Consider the following 21725-nt stretch of genomic DNA (forward strand, 5'->3'; position numbering starts at 1 on the left):
CGCAAACATATGTTTATTATCCTTGTTGAGGAAATAACTTGTCAGGACTGAATATATCATTGAGTCACTTGTAATTAATGAGTGATCTTCACGTACTACTGAAATAAAAGTCCTGAAGAGAGTTGTTGAACATGAAGACTCGCGCTTCTGCTTCCCAACCATTGTCTAATCCTCAAAATGATACTTCAACCACAGATGGAGGTCCAGTGCCACCACACTATCTGCCCTTTATCCAGTAAGCAAGTTGCTCCGAATGGTTTCCATTGTCTTCAGGATAAAAGATGTTATAATAAGGCCAAGGATTCTTGGTTCTAAACCAGTTCTTCCGCAAGCCGGCTTAACACCCCCCCCTCTATGTCTAACAGGTTGTAATGAGCCCTATGCGTGCGGATGTGTTCTGTCTGGGTACCATATCAACACACCGAAGAGAGGTAGACAAAACAAGGACAGTACGCATAACCCTGACAACACGCGTAAGATTCTTGGCATTGTTCAGTCCCTCTCCCCGTGAGCAATACCGGTGGGTGTGGATCTCAAAGGCAGACGAAGCCGTAGATGTGAAAGAGTGTGAAATATTTGCTAATGCCTGCCATGAAAAATTTTGAAAACTGCGATAACTCATCAGTTTTGAGCAAAAAAAAAAAAAATGACTCAGTGCCACTTTTAAGGGCTGCCCCAGTATGGCAATTAAGCATTTCACAATATGGCTCGGAAAAAGCTCCGAAGAGTCATTCATTTTATAACAGGTTAAAGATGTTTCTACGATGAACTCAAGTTATTCTCACAACCAGTTACCATATAGCCAAAAAAAGACTATCCTCCAGATGATACATTTGTCTTCCTTTAATGTTTTATAAAGTAGTTTAAAATTGATAGTCTTCAAATAATCCCCGTGTAAAGGAAGTTTAGAAATGTGTGGGCGAAGACCATACATGAGAACTCCCTGGGGGGGTCTCAAGGTGAAGGGGCTATATTCTTAGGGTCACACAGTCTGAACTCCTTAGCATTCTACATGGCTGTGGTACGTTATGGTTGATATCCCTGCTTTATTGCTGGTGTTTCTACAAGTAAAGGTTACCATGAGGGGCGGGATTAGACCCAATTGGCTAACGCGTTAAGCAAGTCACTTTATAGAATCTTTATGAAGAGCTATTACAGGGTCAATAGTTCTTCAGCTCGTCTAAAACGTTCCCAGGTAGGATTAAGACAAAATATTGGAAAAAAGGTTCCATAATGCTCTCCTCGTTAGATTTTTTTTTTTTTTGTCATGGTGAATGGAAATGTCCTAACTGAACCATAGATTAGTATTCACTGGAGCAAAGCCTAATAAATCGAGTTTTAGAAATGCTGGAAAGCATAAGGTCGTTTTCTTTGCCGTCCTACCTAGTTTCCGGGAGCCGGTATAATTAATGCCCTCAGCATGAGGTGAACGCTGCTGACCTACATTGTAGCTCCTACACCCCTGGGGAGCTCTTTGAACCGATTACTGCCTGGGTGCATTCTTGGCCTGCGACCACAAGCACTGGGTGTCCTTTTTAATGAGGGACATGACAATTATCTGTCCCCATGCCACAACTTTAATACGTTTTCCACGTACACCTGGATAAATAGGGCTTAAACGGCAGAATGACGTGCGAGGGTTCCATTCCAGAAGTCTTAAATAGTGAAACTTTATTGATTCTTAAGTATTGTAAGTATTCAGGTCTCACTAGATATAGAAAAGCGTCCGCTGGCCCATTCTCCCCATTACCGGCAACCCCTGTGCCAGGTATGCCTTATTGGCTTTTCACACAATATCCTTTCATCACAGAGTCAGGCGTCTCATTCCTTTGCATCTGATGGAATTTTTAGGAATTTTACGATATGAAGTTTAGGCCTGTCAGTTGAGCTTTGAAAATGTTGGCATTGTCTCTAGTAATACTTTACTTAGATACCACCAGTAATATCTTTATAGTATTTCTAATATAACAAGATCAGGCCCTGCCTGCCACTTCCGGAGCGATCAATCCTTCTACTGTATGCCCTCCGTTAGCTGTGATCCTATTCCCTGCCCCTTAGAAGATCTGACCCTTACTGCTTTGTGTATGCCGGTTCGTTACGTGTGTGTCTAATGCGGCGACTTAATTAAAAAAAAATAAAATTTGTTGGCGTGATCATCCTGCAGTAAATCTGCGCCCGCTTGGATTATTTCAATCATGGCTTTTTAGATTCTTATTTGAACTGCGTCTAAAGCCATAAATCTAAAATTTGCAGAATAATATATATATATATAATATATAATAATAATTTGTTTTTAAGTGTTATAGCACGTTGTTTAAAATCAGCCAGTGATCTATACCGGCTTTGTATCCAATAATCTGTCTTTGATGTGTAAGGGGTGTGGCCAGTCGAAGTCGTGGTTACCGCCCCTTAAAGGGACAGCAATGGACATAATTTATGTTGAGGATCATGAAAACAAAATTCACTAACCTCAGTGGGACCTCTGCCTTGGTCCCTTTATGGATAATGATGATTTACCTTCTGATGTCTCTCGGAGCTTTCACATTGCATTTAATTATGATTTTTTAGGAGAACTAGCATATTCTGTAGCATATCTTCATCCAGCAAATAACTGGATTCCCATCACAAGCAATCTAGATAATTGCTTGTATTGGTACACTGATAAACAGATTCTAAACTTTCAAATTTTATTTAAATCCCTCTAAGATCACTGAGAATGGCACTTTCTCGTTGAACGTAGGGCAATCAGCTGTAAGTACCACCGTCTCAGTAAGACCTTCATCTTCCAAGGAACCACCTTGTCTGGTGCTTCCTTTCAGGTGACCCCAGCCCCCAATGGTTGCCTTCAATTATAGTGAAAATTATGCATCACCCTAACAAGAGATCCATTAAATCAAACATGGGTCTTTAGTTTCTTTTCACCCCATAATCCTGTACTTCGAAAAATAATGGTGCTGATGAAAAGCATGAAAATATTTGGATATTTAAAGTATTTACGGTGATTGACAAACCAAAAAAGCTCAAATGGTGGTGGTCTTATATGAATTTACTTGAAACTTACAATGAAAGCTGCGGCCCTGGCGGTCCCTCTTTAAAATTGCACAACTTTTATGTATTTGTATTTTTTTTATCAGAGCTGCAGACACAGCAAAATTAATTAAATGGACCTGTTATGACTCCCTGGCGCTCGCTGTACCCTGGGCAACGTGCGCGGCTGGCCACTGTTTCCATGGCCCCCATAGTGTATTTGTGTTATCGTTCATTTCACAATCCAGTAAGCATCATTTCCCAGCAGGAACCGAAATTCATGTGAAACCTAATTAATAGTGTTTTAGGTTACTTATATTTTAAATATATTTTGTTATGAAGCAAAGAGCAAAAATAATGCCAGTGGGAGCTCCTTCTACGATTTGCAATTAGAACAGTAAAAATTGTCATTGTCGGCTCTAAAATACGGGAAATTATGGAACTTTTTTTTCTCAAAACTCTCTAAAAATCTTGTTCAGCATAATAAATGAAACCCAAGCCTTCTAACCTGTCCCAGGGTCTCCATATTGTTGTATGTGTATGGAGCAGCGCACAATACGTTAACAGTACCAGGCTGCAGCCCCAAAAGTTCTCAAGTCTGTGGTGTGCAGGTTTCACGCTTGACTTTACGTACATTAAACACGTGGTCTCTGAGCCCGGTATGGTTGCTGGAGTTGAAATAAACTCATTCAGCTGGTCATATATTGCGGTTCTCCTGCTGAGATGCGCTTAAGTTGACCGTAGGGCTTGTGCAGTCGAGTCTGTTGGGTGGTTTTGTCATCTTGTAAGTCTATCCGTCAAGTTGGTCGTTGGGTTTAATGGAGTTTGTGTTGTTCTAAGGCGTCGAGTTGATTTTGTTACGTTGGAGCCCATTTTCATCGTGAACCATGACCGCGTTAAGTAGAGTTCAGTGTGGCGAGTAGAGGTGCTGCCAAATTTCAGCTGGAGCATCATGACTCCCAACTTGGCGCATGTAGAAGAACCTGTGCGAGTAGATTCCATGTTGGGCTTTAGTAATTCCTGATATAAATATACCGCCTTTTAAACATAGTAATACACATTTACCATGCGCACCAGAAAATACAAAGTCTAGAACATGGGGAGAAACAAACCTCTGTGCTAAACGCTAATCCAATGATAGGTTTGTTTAACCTTTTTCTATTTACTTTTGTATTTTGTTTATGTAGTTAGGCGTTATAAATGTTCTGGCACACTAGCTACACTTTATAAACCTTACTGAAACTAGCGTTGTAGCGAGCCTTGGCTACACTGAGCTCAGAATGCTGAAAATACGTTGATTCTAAAGGGGGGGGGTTTAAGTTGTGGCTTCATCTCTCTCGCTTCACTATGCATTATGAAGAGTCAACCCCAGCGAGCTTCTCTTCTATTAAGGGCTGAGCTGGCCCTGTATGATACATTGTTAAATCAGCGAGATGACTTCACATTAACTATGCATTGTGCAGGGCGAGCCCAGCCCTTCTTGCTGAAGGAACTCAATGCGGTTGACCAGTTATACCTATGATTTCACTAGACGCTGAAGGAGTAACCTCCTGTTTTTGGCTTACAGGTGGCGTTTCCCAAGATGGGACAGAAGAGGAAATGTTTGAGTCCATGGATGACGATGTGACAGTTACCCAGAGCCAGGCAAACTTTGTTTGCCCCATTACACTGGTAATGTACCTACCGCTGTTAATTAAACGAACTAAAATAATGTTAGCCTTGTAGTTCTGACATTTAGCCTAAAATTTGGGCGCTGAATTAAGTGTGTGAATTCTAGATACTGTGTGGCACAAAAATATGTACATAAAGTGGAAACACATGAATGTTCTTAGGTTAATGTAACGAGGAACACGCTCATGGGTTGTTTCCAGCGCCGCTTTGTTTTCTGTAATGTCTTGTTAGTGATGGTGCAACTGTACGGGGGATTTTTGGGTTTAATCTCAGGTGGAAATGACAAACCCGGTGAAAAATAAGGTATGTGGCCATACCTACCAGAGGGAAGCTATCGAAAGGATGATTCAAGACAGGCAGCAAAAGAAGAAGAACACCAGGTGACTTCCTAAAATTCCTTTGTTTGTTCTATTTATGGTTTTTAAATAAAACTGCAAACTTTTTGCTTCCGCATAGAATTTTGTCTTATGTGTTTCTCTTCTGTTTAGTCTGTTTTGTCTCTCACCATGTGGTACTGCTGCCTATTGCGCCATTTGTCATGGAACCTGATAGGTAGTTTAAAAACATGGTAGAATTCAAAAGATAATGGCTGATAATGATTTTATGTGATTTGGGAGCCCTTCACAGCCCTACCTTGCCAAGGGTGTCCTGCTCCTCTAATGGTCTTCTGGGATGTGTGGAGTATATATGGGCTGCTTTCAAGAAAGATCCCTGGCCTCCCCAACTGGCCCATTAGCTACATAGAATGTTACGGCAAATACGACCCATTCGGCCCGTCTAGTCTACCCAGTTTTAATGGACCTTAACTAGTCCTTGGTCTTGTGTCCAATTCAGTGAGAACTATTACAGAAGTCGGTTGCCCGATAAGGTGATCAGCACCTTGCCAAGTGGCCCAGGTGCTTCCATTTAAGGATACTTTTGATTGTAATTTTGTCAGAAGAGATCAGAAAGCTGGGATCCGCAGCCCTGCTTCCGCGGTCATACTGTGTTCCATCAGAGACTCCACCAGGTCCTCCGGTATTCTCATTGGAAAAATTGAAAGTCAATGAGACTATTTTTGAAGGAAATTACTAAATAACAACAAGCAATAGAATAAAATACTACAATTCACCTTATTAAACCAACAAGTCTGGAGAATCTTTAGGGCAAACATTTGCTTCTATCAACGTTTAGAATAAACTGAAGCGTTAATATTGATTGCTCCCAGTTTTAGGAAACGGCCCATTTCTTACTTATTGACTTTATATGCAATTTTCATAATATGTGTTATGTTTGCATTCCTGTATAGGTGCCCTAAGATCGGATGTGATCATTCCGACATAAAGATAACGGATCTTGTTCCAGACGTTGCTCTTAAAAGAACTATCGAAACTCACCACAAACAGAAAAGCCATCGCTGAGCCGCGGATCGGCCGTCTCCCTTCTTTTCAAAAAGGAAAATGCTGTTATTTGTACGATATGTTGATTATAACATCCATGTTATGCTCGGTTTCAGTGAAAAATCGCCTTGATTTATGAAAAATAATGCAGATGAGGAAACATAACTTCTGTTTAATTCTGCATTGCGCAACCGTTGCTGGATATTCTTGCGTTTCTCTCGCTGTAAGCAAATCTATTTATGTTACTTAATAAAAATGGATTCTTTAAATGTATTAGTGATTCCCCTCATCATATCCCTGTGAATGTGTGTGTGCATTCTAACAAGCAAAATATTTGACCTATACATTGTGCTAGCCAAATAGTCATCAATACAAATGATAGACTAACTAAGATATGGTTACAGTAGCCAAAAGGGGAAATGATTAGGACATTTTAACATTTATTTTATTACCATTGTGGCATTAATTGTACAGTTGAACATTTCACTTGGTTTGGTCGTTCATAAAGCATAGTGAACTCAAGTAGCTGAAATGCTTGATCCTCCAGCAAACTCCATGCTTAGTTAATACACCCCATTAGCCCAAAGATGTGAAGTTGCACGTGCCCCGGACGTGTGAGATCAGATCACCAGATACATGTTATAAGATCGAAAATACATAGACAGAAATAGATACTCGGCTTTTCATTCGCTCGCAGTTCATTTTCCCCACATAAAGCCCTTTATCAGCCACTCGTCTGTGAATGACAGGTCCATTTAGAAATGAAGACATGGCTGTTTCCTCGGCGAGATAAGACTCCCTCACCGGATTTGTTTAGCTGCTGAAACCTGGGTGTTATTGATCAGGAGCCAGGCTGTGTGTATATACAAGCTGATTTATGGCACTCGTGATGGCTCAATGAGTGAGTGCTTGTCAGATAGGAATGTAAACCTGTTAACATTATGTGAAATATTAAACGAATGAAATTGACTGCATGAGCTTCTAACCATCACAGCCGGGCCAAACATGGATTCTCAACTACCATACATCCAGGACCCCCCCCCCCCCCCATATATCAGACCCTTTATTTCCTTTGCATTCTATCCAAAAAATTATTTTTTTTAAATATTATTTCAATTGCAGGTCGTATCATTCTGCGGCTCGGTGCGGCTACATAACACACATGATAAGTGAAAAGCTCCCGGGGCAACTAAAAATACCCCCCACCTACCTTCTGTCTTTGGATTTTGGCACAGCGGAGGCGGTATAACGCTGATTCACAGTAGACACCCTGACACTAGGATCTCCCTGGGACCTACTAAGGCTAAACATGTATACAGAATTATTCAGTGTGCGTTTTTAGGCAGGAATATCAATGAATAGAAAGTCCTACCCAGTCTCTGAATTTAGGTAGAAGTCGGGGAAAAAGCAAAGGCTCCCTTCGATGGCCAGGCAAAGCATTTATGTAAAAGTATTTTATAGAAACTATGGTATTTTGACCTCAGGAGGTCACATGAAGAGCCTAGTCTACTGGGGTCTACTGTAAATTGGCATATTATACCTTCTTCTCTATGCAAAAACTGGGGGAAATATGATTTTTTTATGATCCTTAATAATAAAAGATGTTTTATCGATCAGTCTTACTCTTCAGTTTTTGGGTTTTTAACATGACTGCTGCCTGTTTCCAGCTTTACCAAGAACCTAGAGGTAGATTCTCCCCGCTGGCCACCTCGATAAAGCCTGCGTTCCAAAGCACAGCTAACCATGATCACATTCAATATTAAATTCCAGAAGGCTCTGCCCTCGTGGAGTTTAATATGATTTAATCAGGCTGCCGGCGTCACAAACAAGCAGCAACTTAACAAAAGGCAACAGATAGCTCAATGAGAGGAGCAGTCATGCAGGCACATAGAACAGGAGGCTAAGATGACTGCTCCTATGATATATACGCATGGGGTGTTTTTAAAATACATATACATTGCTTCTTTTAAGCTGTAAAGAAAACCAAATTGGTTTAATAAATGTAAAAGTATAAAATATAGAATCTGAGAAACGCGACAGTAGAATATACAGCACTTTAATGTTTGCTTTGTGCAGCATTCCAGATCTTATCAGAAAAGGTAACTCGGCACACAGAAGTTCTAACACATTTGCGTAGTAAATAATAAAAAATAAATCTATTGCGTCATACAGATGGCAGATTGGCTGCAGTATTGATTAGCTTTGAAAAAAGGCAAGTTATTTGCACTGTTCATCTTCTAAAGGGCTTCAATGCAGCCGGTTAATGTTTGCAATGCAGAATTTTTGCTTTCCAAAAGTATTTCCTCATGCCAGCAATAGCACCCGAGGCTTGTCATGATCGCGCATGAATCTGAAGTATTTGAGACAGTAATGCCTCCACCGACAAAGCGACTCAACAGATCTGGCCCGTAAAACGATGTGGTTTTCAAAGAGGAAAGTGCTTATTTCGTATTAAAAGCACTGGATATCTTGGGACTTCCCGTGTCTCCATTCATGGCCGCGCATGACATACGAAAGGCTTTCAGCGAAAAGTGATGTGGGACTGAATGTAGGATGCTTGGTGTCTTTAATGGCCAACTGACCTTTATATGGTTATCATTGATAATATTTTATAAATGTTGCCATAATCTGCCATAAATCTGTATTGTCTGCTGTGTGTGGTGGATATGAGCAAACGTATCACTATCGTACATAGGATAGGAACTTTCTGGCTGCCCACTCTTCTCTTGGTTTTGCCCTCTTACCACCCATTTGCCACCCTGCCTGGTGGAAAGTCAAAAGCTTTGGAGGGCACCTCCTGCTACCATCCCACAAACACACGAACTGTGATGAGATCCAGGTCTTCAAATCAAGCCCAACATTCCAGTTAGAATGATAGATATTTGACCGCTGCGTTCCACCCCAGGTCAGACATTAGATTGTTCCTTACACGTCGAACAAAAAGGGCAGATCATTTCTTGTGCTGTCTGCTGCAGATCATTCGTTTTAGGCGTAATAATTCGCAGGGGGGTATGATAAGAATGACATAGAAATCAACGGGGGATACCCTGTGAGGTTCAAACATTCAGGTTACTTTTATAGAGTCAAACCTGAGTCATCTCCATAGTCTATGTGAAGGGCTAATAAATGTAGGTAATAATCCTGAAACAATCAGCTCAATGGAATCTGATGGCGCTGTATAAATAAAATGAAGTCCTATTCCACCTAAAAAAAAATATGGATAATATAGAATTACGAGAGGCAAATATTTCATTACTATCCATAATATCTGATGTTGGGCTCATAGAGTAACCGGCACAATAGTAACGATAAGTCACTACGGCCTTCTGACGCATACTCATACTCATACTCATACTCTTCTTCGCAGAATGAGGTTTTTCTCTTGCCTTCCATGACAAATCGCTCTCAGCTTCACTAACGTACCGGTTATTGGCGGCTGCAGAGTATGAAATGGCTTTTGTGACATTGAAAGCGAACCCAAGCTAGTTATTGGTGAGAAGCGCGAGACGGGCTGCGGATTGAAGACGCTGTCACCGGAGATTTAATGATAAAAGCTGCCTCTGATAGGACAGCGGGTATCCAACCCGTTGCCAAAAGCAATAAAACCGATTATTAAAGGGACAATCACCCGCAGTTCGTTCTGCTCCCTCCCACCTCCTGCCCCTTTAAAGCATGACCGAGCCCTACGCCTTCATTGCAGTTGGACCCCCAAAAGGAGTGGGAGCTGTAGGCAGCCTGCCCTGGGGGCCCATGGGTTACCTCCAGCATGTCCCCCCGGCCACGTCTGCTCCTGAGCCCACCCTGACTTCAAATCCAGTCAGTAGCTAAACGAACACGAAAGGGTTAACATGTCATCGATGAACTTTTTGTTTTATTTATTTGTACTTTTCTTGCAACAAGCGCAGAATATCGAAGTGAGAACCCGAGACGACTCGCACCGATGAGACGTGTGTTCGTGTGGGGGTCTGCAGACCTCGTCACGGCCGTTTCAGAACACAGTGTTCAGCGCCCCCCCCCCCCCCCCCCCACAGGCATATAAATATGGGGAGGAAAAACCTCTGTGCTTTTAAAATGTTGTGCAGTAAAGTATTTCAATAACACAAAGAGATAATCCTGATAACGTGCCGGTTTACAGCAGCGCAAAACCACCAAGTGTCCCTATTCAGGAGGGACAGTCCCTATTTCCTCTGCCTCTCTTCATGACTTTGACGCCCCCGGTGTTGGCTGTGTATCAGGCCCTAAAAGTCAGAATATGATATGAAAGTGACAGTTTCAGTTTGGCCCGTTCAGGGTTAAACGGGATAAATGTTTTTGGGGGGGATACTTTTTCGACGTCCTTTAGGGACCGGCAGGACGGCGCAGACAGCAGGTGCTGTGAAACTTTTTGGAAACGTCTGGCAACGTTTATCTCCGATATTCGCTCTTTCAGTAGGAAAGAATTTTGATCGCCAAATCCTTCGCTGCCGTGAGCCGGTCTTTTTATTGCATCACTTCCATATTTTTTTTGGAGGGCATCCCAAAGCCGATCCGCTGCTAAAAATGCTTCCCTTTATTAGAGAAGTTTCTAAACGTCCCTTTAGAGAACGATTTCCTCCTAATCCGTGTTATAGCCCCGTCACGTATGACGTTGTGGATTAAACACGCAACACCTGTAATGCCAGCCCTGACTTCCAAGCGTTCTTGCCGTAGAATCATAGAACTGGATGGCAGAGAGGAACCATTCGGTCCATAAAAAAGTCTTGAGCTCTGGATGTGTGTGATAGGAGTGCATTTTCTTTTTAGTTATATAGAGCTGTGACAGGTCACAAAAAAGCATCAAGCGTGGGTCCCACCCCGGCCTAAAGAAAAATTGACATTTAGACGGATTGTTGGAAAGTGTTTATTTACTTGTGGCGGAGACCCAATGTAAACCACGGAAATCACCCTATTCCTGACGGGACCCGTGCCTCTACTGCCCCTGTCCTCTTCGAGACCCGCGAAACTGTTAAGTGCGTATGTCTGTGTACTGTATGGGTTGAGGCTGCTACAGCCTCAATCTCGATCACCAACAACATTGGCAGTGCCAACCCTCCATATCATTCTGATGCTCCGCGTTCTGCTTACGTCCCAGCCTTTTGGCCAGGGCTAGTATTTTGCCCTCCCTTCCCAGAATAAAATCTGTAGGTGTCCATGTGATATGTTATGTGTTCATACAGCTGGGGTGCTGTCTCTGGGGCACCTAACAGCATGTGATGTCACTAGACATGTGTGTCGCTATGATGTCACAGCATGCTCCTCCCATGGATTGCCCCTCTTCTCCCTCTTTTGCACACATGAGATTCAAAATGTAAACGCTCTTCTATGCTCACCAATCTGGTACTGAGAACGCGTTTTATTGACAGCTGGTGTCTCAACCCTACTTTTTCCCCAAATTCATGCAGAGAACATACTGGCTTTTCGTGAGGTTGCTTGTGGGGCCCCCACTTCTGTCTCCCACTTTCCTGGATCTCAATGTAAAGTCTGTCAATGTCCAAGAGGAACTCTCCGACACCAATCATTAAACCAAATGGGTCATGTAAAAAAAATAAAGGAAAACAAATATTTTGATGCAGCTGACAGCGTGTTCTGGGAGAAACAAACCAGAAAAATAAATGTGTCAGCTATATGTTTTATGGGTTTTCATGTTTTTTGCATATGTTGGTGCGATCCAGATCATCTATCTGCTGGCCAAAAGGACCAGCTAACCAGAGTCAAAGGACATAGGTACTGGGCCATAGGTACTGTGTGTGCCTTCAGTACGGATGGCAGGAGAGGAGAAGAAAGGCAAAGACGTTCCCCACTCTTCAGAAAGAACTGATTAAGTGGCGCATTCACAAATAATGACACCTAGAATAGATATCACTTCTGTGGTTCTACACAGCGCCATGAGGGATCTAGACATTCTCCAGGGTTTACTGGTGATCACAAACGCTTACTTAGTTCTGCCTTCTACAAATATTAGAAAGTCCAATGTACCTGACAGTGGATTCATACTTTGGCCTAGAAAATGCGTCGGCGGATACTGAATTCCTGAGTCAGTAACACTCGCGTGAGTAAGGGGTTGGCCCTGCCAGCTCAGCACATATCGATGGAACCACACATTTTTCTCACAATTATGTCACGGCAGTTCCCTCACAGGTAGGAGCCGCGAGAGAAAGAGGAATGAGTTACAGGTAGAGGTATTTCCCCAGAGTTCAGGACAAGCCAGGTAACCTCCTCCAGAAAATCCCCCAACCGCTCTACCTTTTGCATCATTTGACTGCGAGCGCTCAACTTCCTTCAGATGTCTGCATTTCAGGTTAGAATGCTCCAGTTTGGGGGGGGGGGGGGGGGGAGAGAAAAGAAAAACCCCTAGAAAGAGCTAAATTAAATTGCTGAAATAAACATTTCAATGGTTTTGGGATTGCGTAATACCGAGACTGCACGGACATTCTAGAAAGGGACATTGTGAAATATTTCATGAAATATAAAGCTCAGACGGTGATAATTAATTTAATTTTGGTAAAACCTTTTTAAAGCCTCCTATGGGTTGCTTTGTAAACGCTTGAGCCCAAAACATCCCTACCCAGGACACCTGACCCTGTAGTGAATGGTATGCTGATTCCTGGGCTGTTATACACGCTACACATACTACATAAATATCTCATGTCTTTTCCTCGCACCATCATGCAGATCTAAACATGAAAGCTTCATTCAAGGGCTGTTCTGTCCGAAAGCAAACATTGCTGATCATCAGCGCAAAGCAGTATGTAAATAAAGAAGTACAAGCTGCTTCCTGAAAAACCTCAGTCCCTATTAGAATAACAATGGCCTCTTTAAAAGTGATGTTTCGTGTCATGTTTAATCTACGCGATGTCTCAGCTCACCGCAGCACACCCACAACGCCTTGTTTAGCGAATAAACCCCTGACCTTTCGCTTTGAACAAGAAAGAAATGAATGAAAACAGACATGTAGGAGGACTGATGTGTGATTTCAGAGAGGACGAGTGTCTGAAAAATAAAAATGGAAACATATTTAAAGAAGAACAGAATGACTGTGCACCTCAACCTCTGCAGTTATACAGGATATGAACTGATTTGTGTACTTGTGTGTACTTTGTGCTGTGCACATGTACAGTGGAAGACTTTTGTCACATTTGCTCACCAAAAGGATAGAGACTACACAATGGCGCATACATTTACACACTCACAGTCACACTAACACATACTAACACAAATGTACACACATACATCTACTCATGTCACACGCACTTACTCATACACACTCACTCATGTGAACAGCTAAAACAAACACAATATAAAACATTTACACATACATACTCTTACATGTTAACACATACACTCATGCTAACAAAAAAATGGGTTTCCATGGCCGAGCAGCTGCACACAACCCAAAGCTCACAATACCAAGCGTCGGCTGCAATACCACCACCACTGGAATATGGAGCGGTGGAAATGTGTTCTCTGGAGTGATGAATTGGGCTTCACTGGGAGTCTGATGGATGAATCTGGGTTTGGTGGATGCCAGGAGATCGCTTCCTACCAGAATGCATTGAGCCTGCTGTAAAGTAAGGTGGGGGAGAAATAATGTTCTGGGGCCAATTTTCAGGGTTTGAGCTACTTAGTTCCATTGAACATTAATGTTAATTCTACAGCATACAAAGACATTTTGGAAACACAAAGCAAGGTCAACAAAGACATGGGTTGGATAAGTTTGGTGTGGAGAGACTCGAGCGGCCGCACAGAGCCCTGACCTCAACCCCACTGAACACCTTCGAGATGAGTTGGAACGCCGATTGCAGACCTCTGAGGTCTTTTCGGCCTCATAAATGGTAATTTGGCTGAATTTCCAAAATCTCGTGTAAAGCCTTACCAGAAAAGTGAAAGCTGTCATAGCTGCAAAGGGGGGACCAACTCCATATTAATGCCCACGGCTTTGGAAAGGGATGTCCAACAAGCTCATATAGGTGTGATGGCCGGGTGTCCACATACTGGTGATCATATAGTGCATTAGCATAACTATATTCACTAAACACAGGAGATTACGTTGGGTTTCTCCTCTCACAGAATCTGGTTCTCAAAGTGTTAAAGAATCTTGTGATTATTTATCTTGAGATGAACTTAAAAAAAAGGTAAGCTGTGTTATTACGGTGTCACGAGTGTACGCGGCGCCTTACATTACATAAAGTGTTGCGTGCAAAGACACAGCACAGTTCCAAGAAAACCTTTAGTCGCCTGCGGCAAAAAACTCTTTGTGAGCAGACAGCTGTCATCCGCGCCGTCACCTCTTAATCTTTCTCCAGCCAGAAGATACGAAGCAATGCGCTGTGTTCGAGAAGCTAAGGGGTTAATAAGTGATTGAAATCCATTTCAGAGTCTTTGATCGTCCCCATGACAGACAGTAAAGCTGATGCAGTATTTTAAGGGAATGTGAAATAAAGCCAGCGCACCTTTAGGCTTCCAGAGACGCGTGCCGGCGATTACCGCTCAGAACTCCGAGACACCATCCACTGCGGTATATACACCCCCCCCCCCCGAGTGTCCCTATTGTGTGAACTTAACTCCACTTATCTATTATTTATTAGATTGGGGTATGCAGATGAGTGCTCGGTCCATATAGGACCCTTGTGGTAGTGGACAATACCCCCCTCCACAGTCCACATCTCTCCTTCCCTTCTTTAGCTCACATGCCATTCTCTCCTTTCCTCAAACCCTCCCCACCACTAACCGCTCTCGGGTGAAGGCACCCCATGCCCACAAATCACCATCCCGTGTGTTATCTGTCCGCTCTCTGAAGACCCACCTTATCTCGAGTTACATCATATCACCTTTTCATTGTTATTATTTTTTTCACACCGCCCCATGTTCCCCTCCAGGCCCAGACAGGCCCTCTAGCGCGTCGGGCAAACGCCAAGTGGCCGATGGTCCAGATACTGCAGTGTTCGGCGGTGGTACGCTTCATTTAGCGCCCACCAGAGAACTCATCCCTGATCCCCACTGCCCGATACCTGGGGGATGTTCTAATGTCCACTTTATATAATAGCACCGGGTAGATTTCCCTCATCTTTATGCCACTTGTGTGTATATGTATGTATATGTATGTATATATTGTCCTCTGGCTACTTTGGTCTTCTCTTAGAATCAGCTTTTCTCCCCTTCTATCGTTTCTTCTCACAGCTTGCATTGCCAACTACCCTGGGTCCGTGGACCAGTCCTTTGGCACTATATTCTGCCTTTAGTGGCCAGCCACGTCTCCGGCGTCTTCCTGGTGCACGCTGTGTGCCTCTGGGCTACTGTTTTGTCCCTGGCTCATTCTGTGACTTACGTGCCTCTGGCTTATGGCTACCTTTCCCCGGATCTAACCTCCATGGAGCCGCCATGGTTCCCTTTAAATGGGGGATGTTGGCTGGTGGCTGCGAGCATGTGATTAGTTAACCTCGGCACTGCGGGTATCTGCAATAACACTTGGCAGTGGCAGGAAAAGGGTTAACCCCTAAATGGCCACAGCCAGGTAACAAACCAGAAACGCAACCCTATTTATAGAATTTCTGTCTATTCAAAACTCAACTTACATCATTTCAACTTACATCACTTTTCCTTGAGACGGCTAAGCTAGATTTGTGAAATTCTGTTCGCCTTACATCATGTCGCTCAAGCGGCCGTCATTTGGGGGCCATAAATCACTCCATCCCTTTGTCCTACCTACCCCATACCTATCAAGTGTCCTGATTTTCCTGGTGCAGTCCCAATCTTTGGTCACTGTTCCACTGGACACCTGAAATGTTGGGGTTATGCTATCCAGGTATTTACCTGAACGTCAGAATAGCTTTTTTTTTTACATGAAATAACACAAAAGATGACTTCCTGGTTTACATAGATGGCTATTAGTAGGTTATTTGGTGACCTGAAAATGGCCCCAACCTCAGCCACGTCACCAGCCACTCCCCAACCCAACGGCCGCCGGAGATGTTGGCAGGTATGTTATTGAACAGGACGGGGGAGGGGGTGGTGTGACGAGCTGATTGTGTCGGTTTCAGGTGTGACGGCTGGATTTTAAGGAAATATGAGTCAGAGGGAATGCAGAGGAACGGAAAATGTGAATGAAGATAACTATAAAAGATGTGTCAGAATCTGCTCTTCCATTTCCACTCCGCAGAATATCTGTTTGTGTTGTGTGTGGCTGGGAGTTATAGATGAGCTACCACTTCATTAAAAGGGGAATGCCACCTTCACTGCTTTTATCTTTATTAAATCCGTGTATCAAGAAACTTGCGCTATTTGGTTTCCAATCAGCTCAAATGTTTTGAAGATATCTTTGAAAAGAAATGTGAAGATTTGTGGCACAAGGTGGCAGAACTATAATATCAATTAATTTCCTTTATGGATGTTACTTTCTCTTCTCTTTCACAACAATCGGCACCACAGCAAATGAGCTGCCATGAATGCATGACAGTAACTTAACAAAGTGGGGAAAATAACTGAATGGGGAGAAATAATGCCAGGGCCGGCGCTACCTATAGGCAAGGTAGGCACCAGCCTAGGGCGCGGATCTGGACTGCAGCTTCTACATATAGTATAAGAGAAAAATTGAGATCATGTTTGTATTCCGACCTAAATGAAAGAACATAACAACGCTATTAATATCTTGTGTACAGCTTTAAGAAAATGAATAGGGTACTTCGGAATCCCCCCCAATAATATATACACTGTTTGGGGTCACTCAGCTGTTTTCATGGAAAACGAGGACATTTCTGGCTGTAACATAATCTCAAAAGGGTTTTCTAACCATTAATTAGCCTTTTAACCTTAAACTTGGATCTGAGAACACAACGTGCCATTGGAACACAGGAGTGATGGGAGTGATAACGGGCCATTGGAACACAGAAGTGATGGGAGTGATAAAGGGCCATTGGAACACAGGAGTGATGGGACTGATAAAGGGCCATTGGAACACAGGAGTGATGGGACTGATAAAGGGCCTCTGTACGCCTATGAAGAGATTCCATTAAAAATCAACCGTTTTCCATCTGCGCTGGATTTTTGATCCATTTCATGTTATTTTAATGGACAAAATCTGCTTTTCTTTCAAAAACAAGGATATTTCTAAGTGACCCCAAACTTTTGAATGGTAGTTCATATACCTGGGAACTTCCCAGGGCAGGCTACCTGAAGCTCTTCCTTTTTCTGGATGAATGGCTTCATGAGGGGGCATTGCTAGCCCTGCGTGAAGGTGGGGCTAGCCATGTGTGGGGTAGGGCTGGCTGTAAATAGGGGGTGAGCCCCCAGGCAGCCATAAGTGTCAGGGAGTAGGAGGGAAAGCAGGTGGTGAGTAAGCGTAATCAAACACAACCCTGGCCAGAGATAGAGAAAGCTGACCCGGAGATCAGCTCTTCGCCCTGAGACTAAGCCATGAATATGCCACACCCATTTTTACAAACCACACCCACTTTCAAACATAGCCCCTTTTTCCGCATGCTCTTCCGATTTTCTTTTCCCACAAATGTGTTCTCTGGAGAGCCCGAGTCCATTCTGTAACCCGCATGATTGTCTCTTCTCTAAGATCCTTGTAACGCCGCGTACGTCTCACAATGGTGTGTGTGTATGTGTGTGTGTGTGTGTATGTGTGTGTGTATGTATGTGTATGTATGTGTATGTGTGTGTATGTGTGTGTATGTGTGTGTGTGTGTATGTATGTGTGTATGTGTGTGTGTGTGTGTATGTATGTGTGTGTGTGTATGTGTGTGTGTGTATGTATGTGTATGTGTGTGTGTGTGCATGTGTGTGTGTATTGAACGAGTGCCCAGCCTCCTATGACAATCCTTGCCTTCTGATCTCGGTGCGTAGATTCATGCTGACGAAACTGTGAACACAAATTTGTTTTTGTTCTGAGAGCCAAATGAAAGTCCTGCGGACTTCTACGAAAAAATCCTATTTTCATAAGTAAGCAAATCCAGCCTCGGGGATAAATCTTTCTTTTGAGATTCGTTAGCCGGAGCTGCAGGGGGGTGAGTCACGCGGCAGAGGCTGTTCATGTGGCTCCTAAAATACACGGCTGCATAGCTATAGGCATGTATGAAACAGCGGAGTAATTATCCGTTAAGAGGAGGAAAAAGCTCTGCTTCAAAACCATTTCAGCCTCGTTGACATTTAAATATAATTTATCCTTAATGGAAAAAAAAAAAAAAAGTTTGACATCGCCCATCGAGTGTGGGCGCAATTTGTTATTTCCTTTTGTTGATCCAAGGTGTTCATGCGGCCTCTGTGGATTTAACCTGAACCCATCATTAACAGCTTGGAAATACATTTAAAGGCATGTTTACCAGTTAATACATGCATTTAATGCTATAGAATCTATCATTTTGGAACTGGAGCCAACAGGGCCGTACCGCAAGCTACCCTGGCACTTTAAGGTCCGATGACGTGGGCGTGGCATAGGACAGGAAATGCACGGCAGCACCTGGAGGGTTTATGCTCACGTAGTATGCGGCCTGCATGCTGGAGATAGAGGGGCAGATTGGTGCCGATGGCCAGCAGCCCACTAGGGATTTGTCCAGTGTGCCAAATAGCCTGCCCCGGCCTGGTGAAAAAGCTATTAGGTCTGTGCTGGGGGGTCATGGAGAAGTAAGGTTGAAGAGTCTGAGGAGCGCATGCGCAATCTGCCCAGTTTATTCTGGGTGAACGCTACTTGTGGCCTCAGCTTGGACGAGGTTTGCTGATCTAAACTCCATGGATTTCACTCTGTCTGAACCTCCATTGCATATATCTAGTTGGGGAGGCTCTGCGATGATATCATATGATGTCATATCCGGGCACTTTTCACATTTATTCTGCATGAGGATCACGAGGGATCAATCACAGGGATCTAGGATAGAAGAGCCATGGATCCCCTTCCCTTACATACATATACCATGGCCTCTATAAGTTAAATAAAAGCAAGACCATTGGGTTTCGTGTTGGGGGGCCAGCACGGCGAGGAGTTGTCGAGCTGATTTATAATCCTTTTTTTTAGCCAAGATGGATATCTTGAGGTCCATGGGCCATCTTGGAGGTCCCAGTGATCCCGAATGTCAGACAGAGAAATCATTTCGTTTAGGGACACGCAATCTATGCCTTAAGGGCTTGTTGGATGACAGAAGGACCTGAAAGTATGCTGGGGAGGCTTTACTTCACTTTGTTTCGGCCGAGCTGTAAGAAGTGAGTTGTGCGGTGATTTAAATATAGCTTTTTCTAAAGGTTATGATTCATCTAAAGGGAAACCAGAACGCAGAGGTTTGATATACACATAAGCACAGCGATAGGTACCGGCCGCACTGACTCACCATGCGCAGTGTGGGTAGATTTATGACAATATACATTATATGATATACATATATATATATATATATATACATAAAGAGCAGAATTCCGCAGACTACAGCGGATGTGTTCTCATCAGACCGTCCCTGCAATCTCATCTCTGCATAATCTGGTTAGCGACCATGATTTGAATTCACTAAATGGACCGTGATTTCCTCCGAATTGTTTTTCCCCTTTATGTTTGAGTATTCGCTTTCTCTGAGGGTATCTTCCAGCGCAGGTAACTCTCATAACTCCTCACCTGCTGTTTCTGTAAGTCAGATCGTTATGTTATAACCTGTTTACTCATTGTACTGCGCTGCGGAATATGATGGCGCTATATATAAAGCAATACATAATAATAAGCAATGCATATGTATCCAGAGCAAATCACTTTCCAGATACATTCATTCTGATCATTAAATACCTGAAACAGACAAACTATCCAAGTTCAGAGATTCTATTTAAAAAAAAATCACAGAAGAATTCTGTATAAATGATTTATTTCGTTATCATCTTTCCACCATCTGACTGCCGCGGGGATGAATAACACGTTGCCCGGCTCGTTGGATGTGAATCGGACTCACCTGGGGATCTGCCACCCAGGTAGGTGTCTACAATTCATCCTTCACTAGAGGGACGACGTGTTTAGCAAACAGCTGACACGGGTCCTCCGTCTGTAACGGTTGCTGCTTTGTTTAGTGGTCTCAGGCGGCGCGGGGGTCTTACACACTTTCTCCGGTGGGCACCAAACCTTTTAGCCACATTGACATCTCGACACATTCTTCGCTAGAGCTGCTTTGTGTGCCGTTCTTGGGGTTCCCGGGATTGTTCTGGTCTCGTTACCTTTTTGATTGCAGGAAGGATGTTTATGCTCTCGTTTAAAAAGCATGCGGCTGCATTAACATAAAATAGCTGACTTTGGTTTTCCATGGTACGTAGAACTTGCCGGCAGATAACACCCGTTCACCCCGTCCTGTCTGCCCATTTTTCCTTAATCTGCTGTTGGTCTCCTCTTAGCCATATGCCTATCCCATGCATGTTGAATCCCCTCACTGTATTACCCTCTACCACTTCTGCTGGGAGGCTGTTACACTTATCTACCACCCTCTCAGTAAAGTAAACCTTCCTTTCCATTCATTTAAGCCTTTGACCGTGTAGTTTTGGAATCGCGATGAGCTTTTGGGTCATTACTTCACGTTCGGACCCCAGTCATAGTTGACATATTCTTATAGCACACGTTCTGTCAGATCGTATTGTTAGAACATCGGTTTGAGTGCGCGACGCCATAATAAGTCCTCCGTGTGCTGCGCTGACCACTGTATGTGCGCACGACTTGGCTAAGCGCGTCACTAAGTTACCGCGTGAAAGCGTGTTAGTGTTTCTGGTTTTTTTTTTGCAGAGAACCTTTTTTTTAGGTGAAACCTCAATGATTTTCATGTTATTTGCAAGCCAATCGTGTAGCGTTACCGACTTCCTTTGCTTGGTTGTGCGCTGAGTAAATACGAGCTTCCTGTTTATTGAGTCATACGTGTGATATACGTGAAGCGTGATTCTGTAACGTAAGCACAAGCGTTAACTCTTTGAAAGCCGTGGGGTATGCCAAAGCGCTTGTACGTCAGCGGATTGGAATCCGTGCTTAAAGTGAGCATTTTCCCCAAATCCAACATGTTGCACCTCGGTGTTCTTAAACGAGAAAAAATGGGTATTTTTTATGTATTACAATAGCATAGAGCTGATTAACTCGCCCCAGGAAAAAAATATGACTGCCTCGTTAATAAACTTGTGTATGTTTTACAAACGCCAGCTTTAGTGGATGAAACCCTCAGATCCTGTAATATAGCGAATGACCCAAAAGCCGGGCGCAGGCAAATACCCGGTAGCCGCCGGCGCCGCACACTTACCTGATCTTCCGCTCCATGGTTCGTTCGGCCCGTCCGGTCTCAGCGTGTTTCCTGCTGTAAAGACTCGGACCTTAATCAGTCGTCGGTCTCGTCACAATCACAAGATTTGTGAAAAAAAAATTATACATTCTATTTATGAAAAATCTGTGTTTCCCCTCTCCCATCCAATTCCGAGGGCACCCCTTGGACCAAGGGGGGGGGGGGGGTTTAGTTAATCTTCTTTGATGGCAGAGCCGTTACCAAAATAATCTCACTGATTGGAAACCCCCAAGCTATAGGAAGACTCAATAAACGATGTTAATGATTCTAAAAGCTGTGAGTGTGGCACGGATCCTTTCTGAGTGTCGGAGAAACGACCGGCACATCGCTAAGCAGTGAATGCATCTCTCTG

At 43.4% G+C, this 21725-nt stretch overlaps 1 protein-coding gene across 1 annotated transcript in view; it reads left to right on the forward strand.

Annotated features, from left to right (window-relative positions):
• Positions 1–15061, forward strand: part of LOC149305679 (E3 SUMO-protein ligase NSE2-like) — a 106883-nt gene extending 91822 nt beyond the window's left edge. Inside the window, exons 4-5 of the mRNA XM_089477289.1 lie at positions 4595–4698; positions 14972–15061. Coding sequence (XP_089333415.1) covers positions 4595–4698; positions 14972–15061 — 194 coding nt within the window. The remainder of the gene's footprint in view (positions 1–4594; positions 4699–14971) is intronic.
• Positions 15062–21725: the final 6664 nt, after the last annotated feature.

This window comes from Sceloporus occidentalis, unplaced genomic scaffold, assembly GCF_023333645.1.
Source record: "Sceloporus occidentalis isolate IW3139 unplaced genomic scaffold, rSceOcc1.0.p SCAF_11, whole genome shotgun sequence".
Lineage (NCBI taxonomy): Eukaryota > Metazoa > Chordata > Lepidosauria > Squamata > Phrynosomatidae > Sceloporus > Sceloporus occidentalis.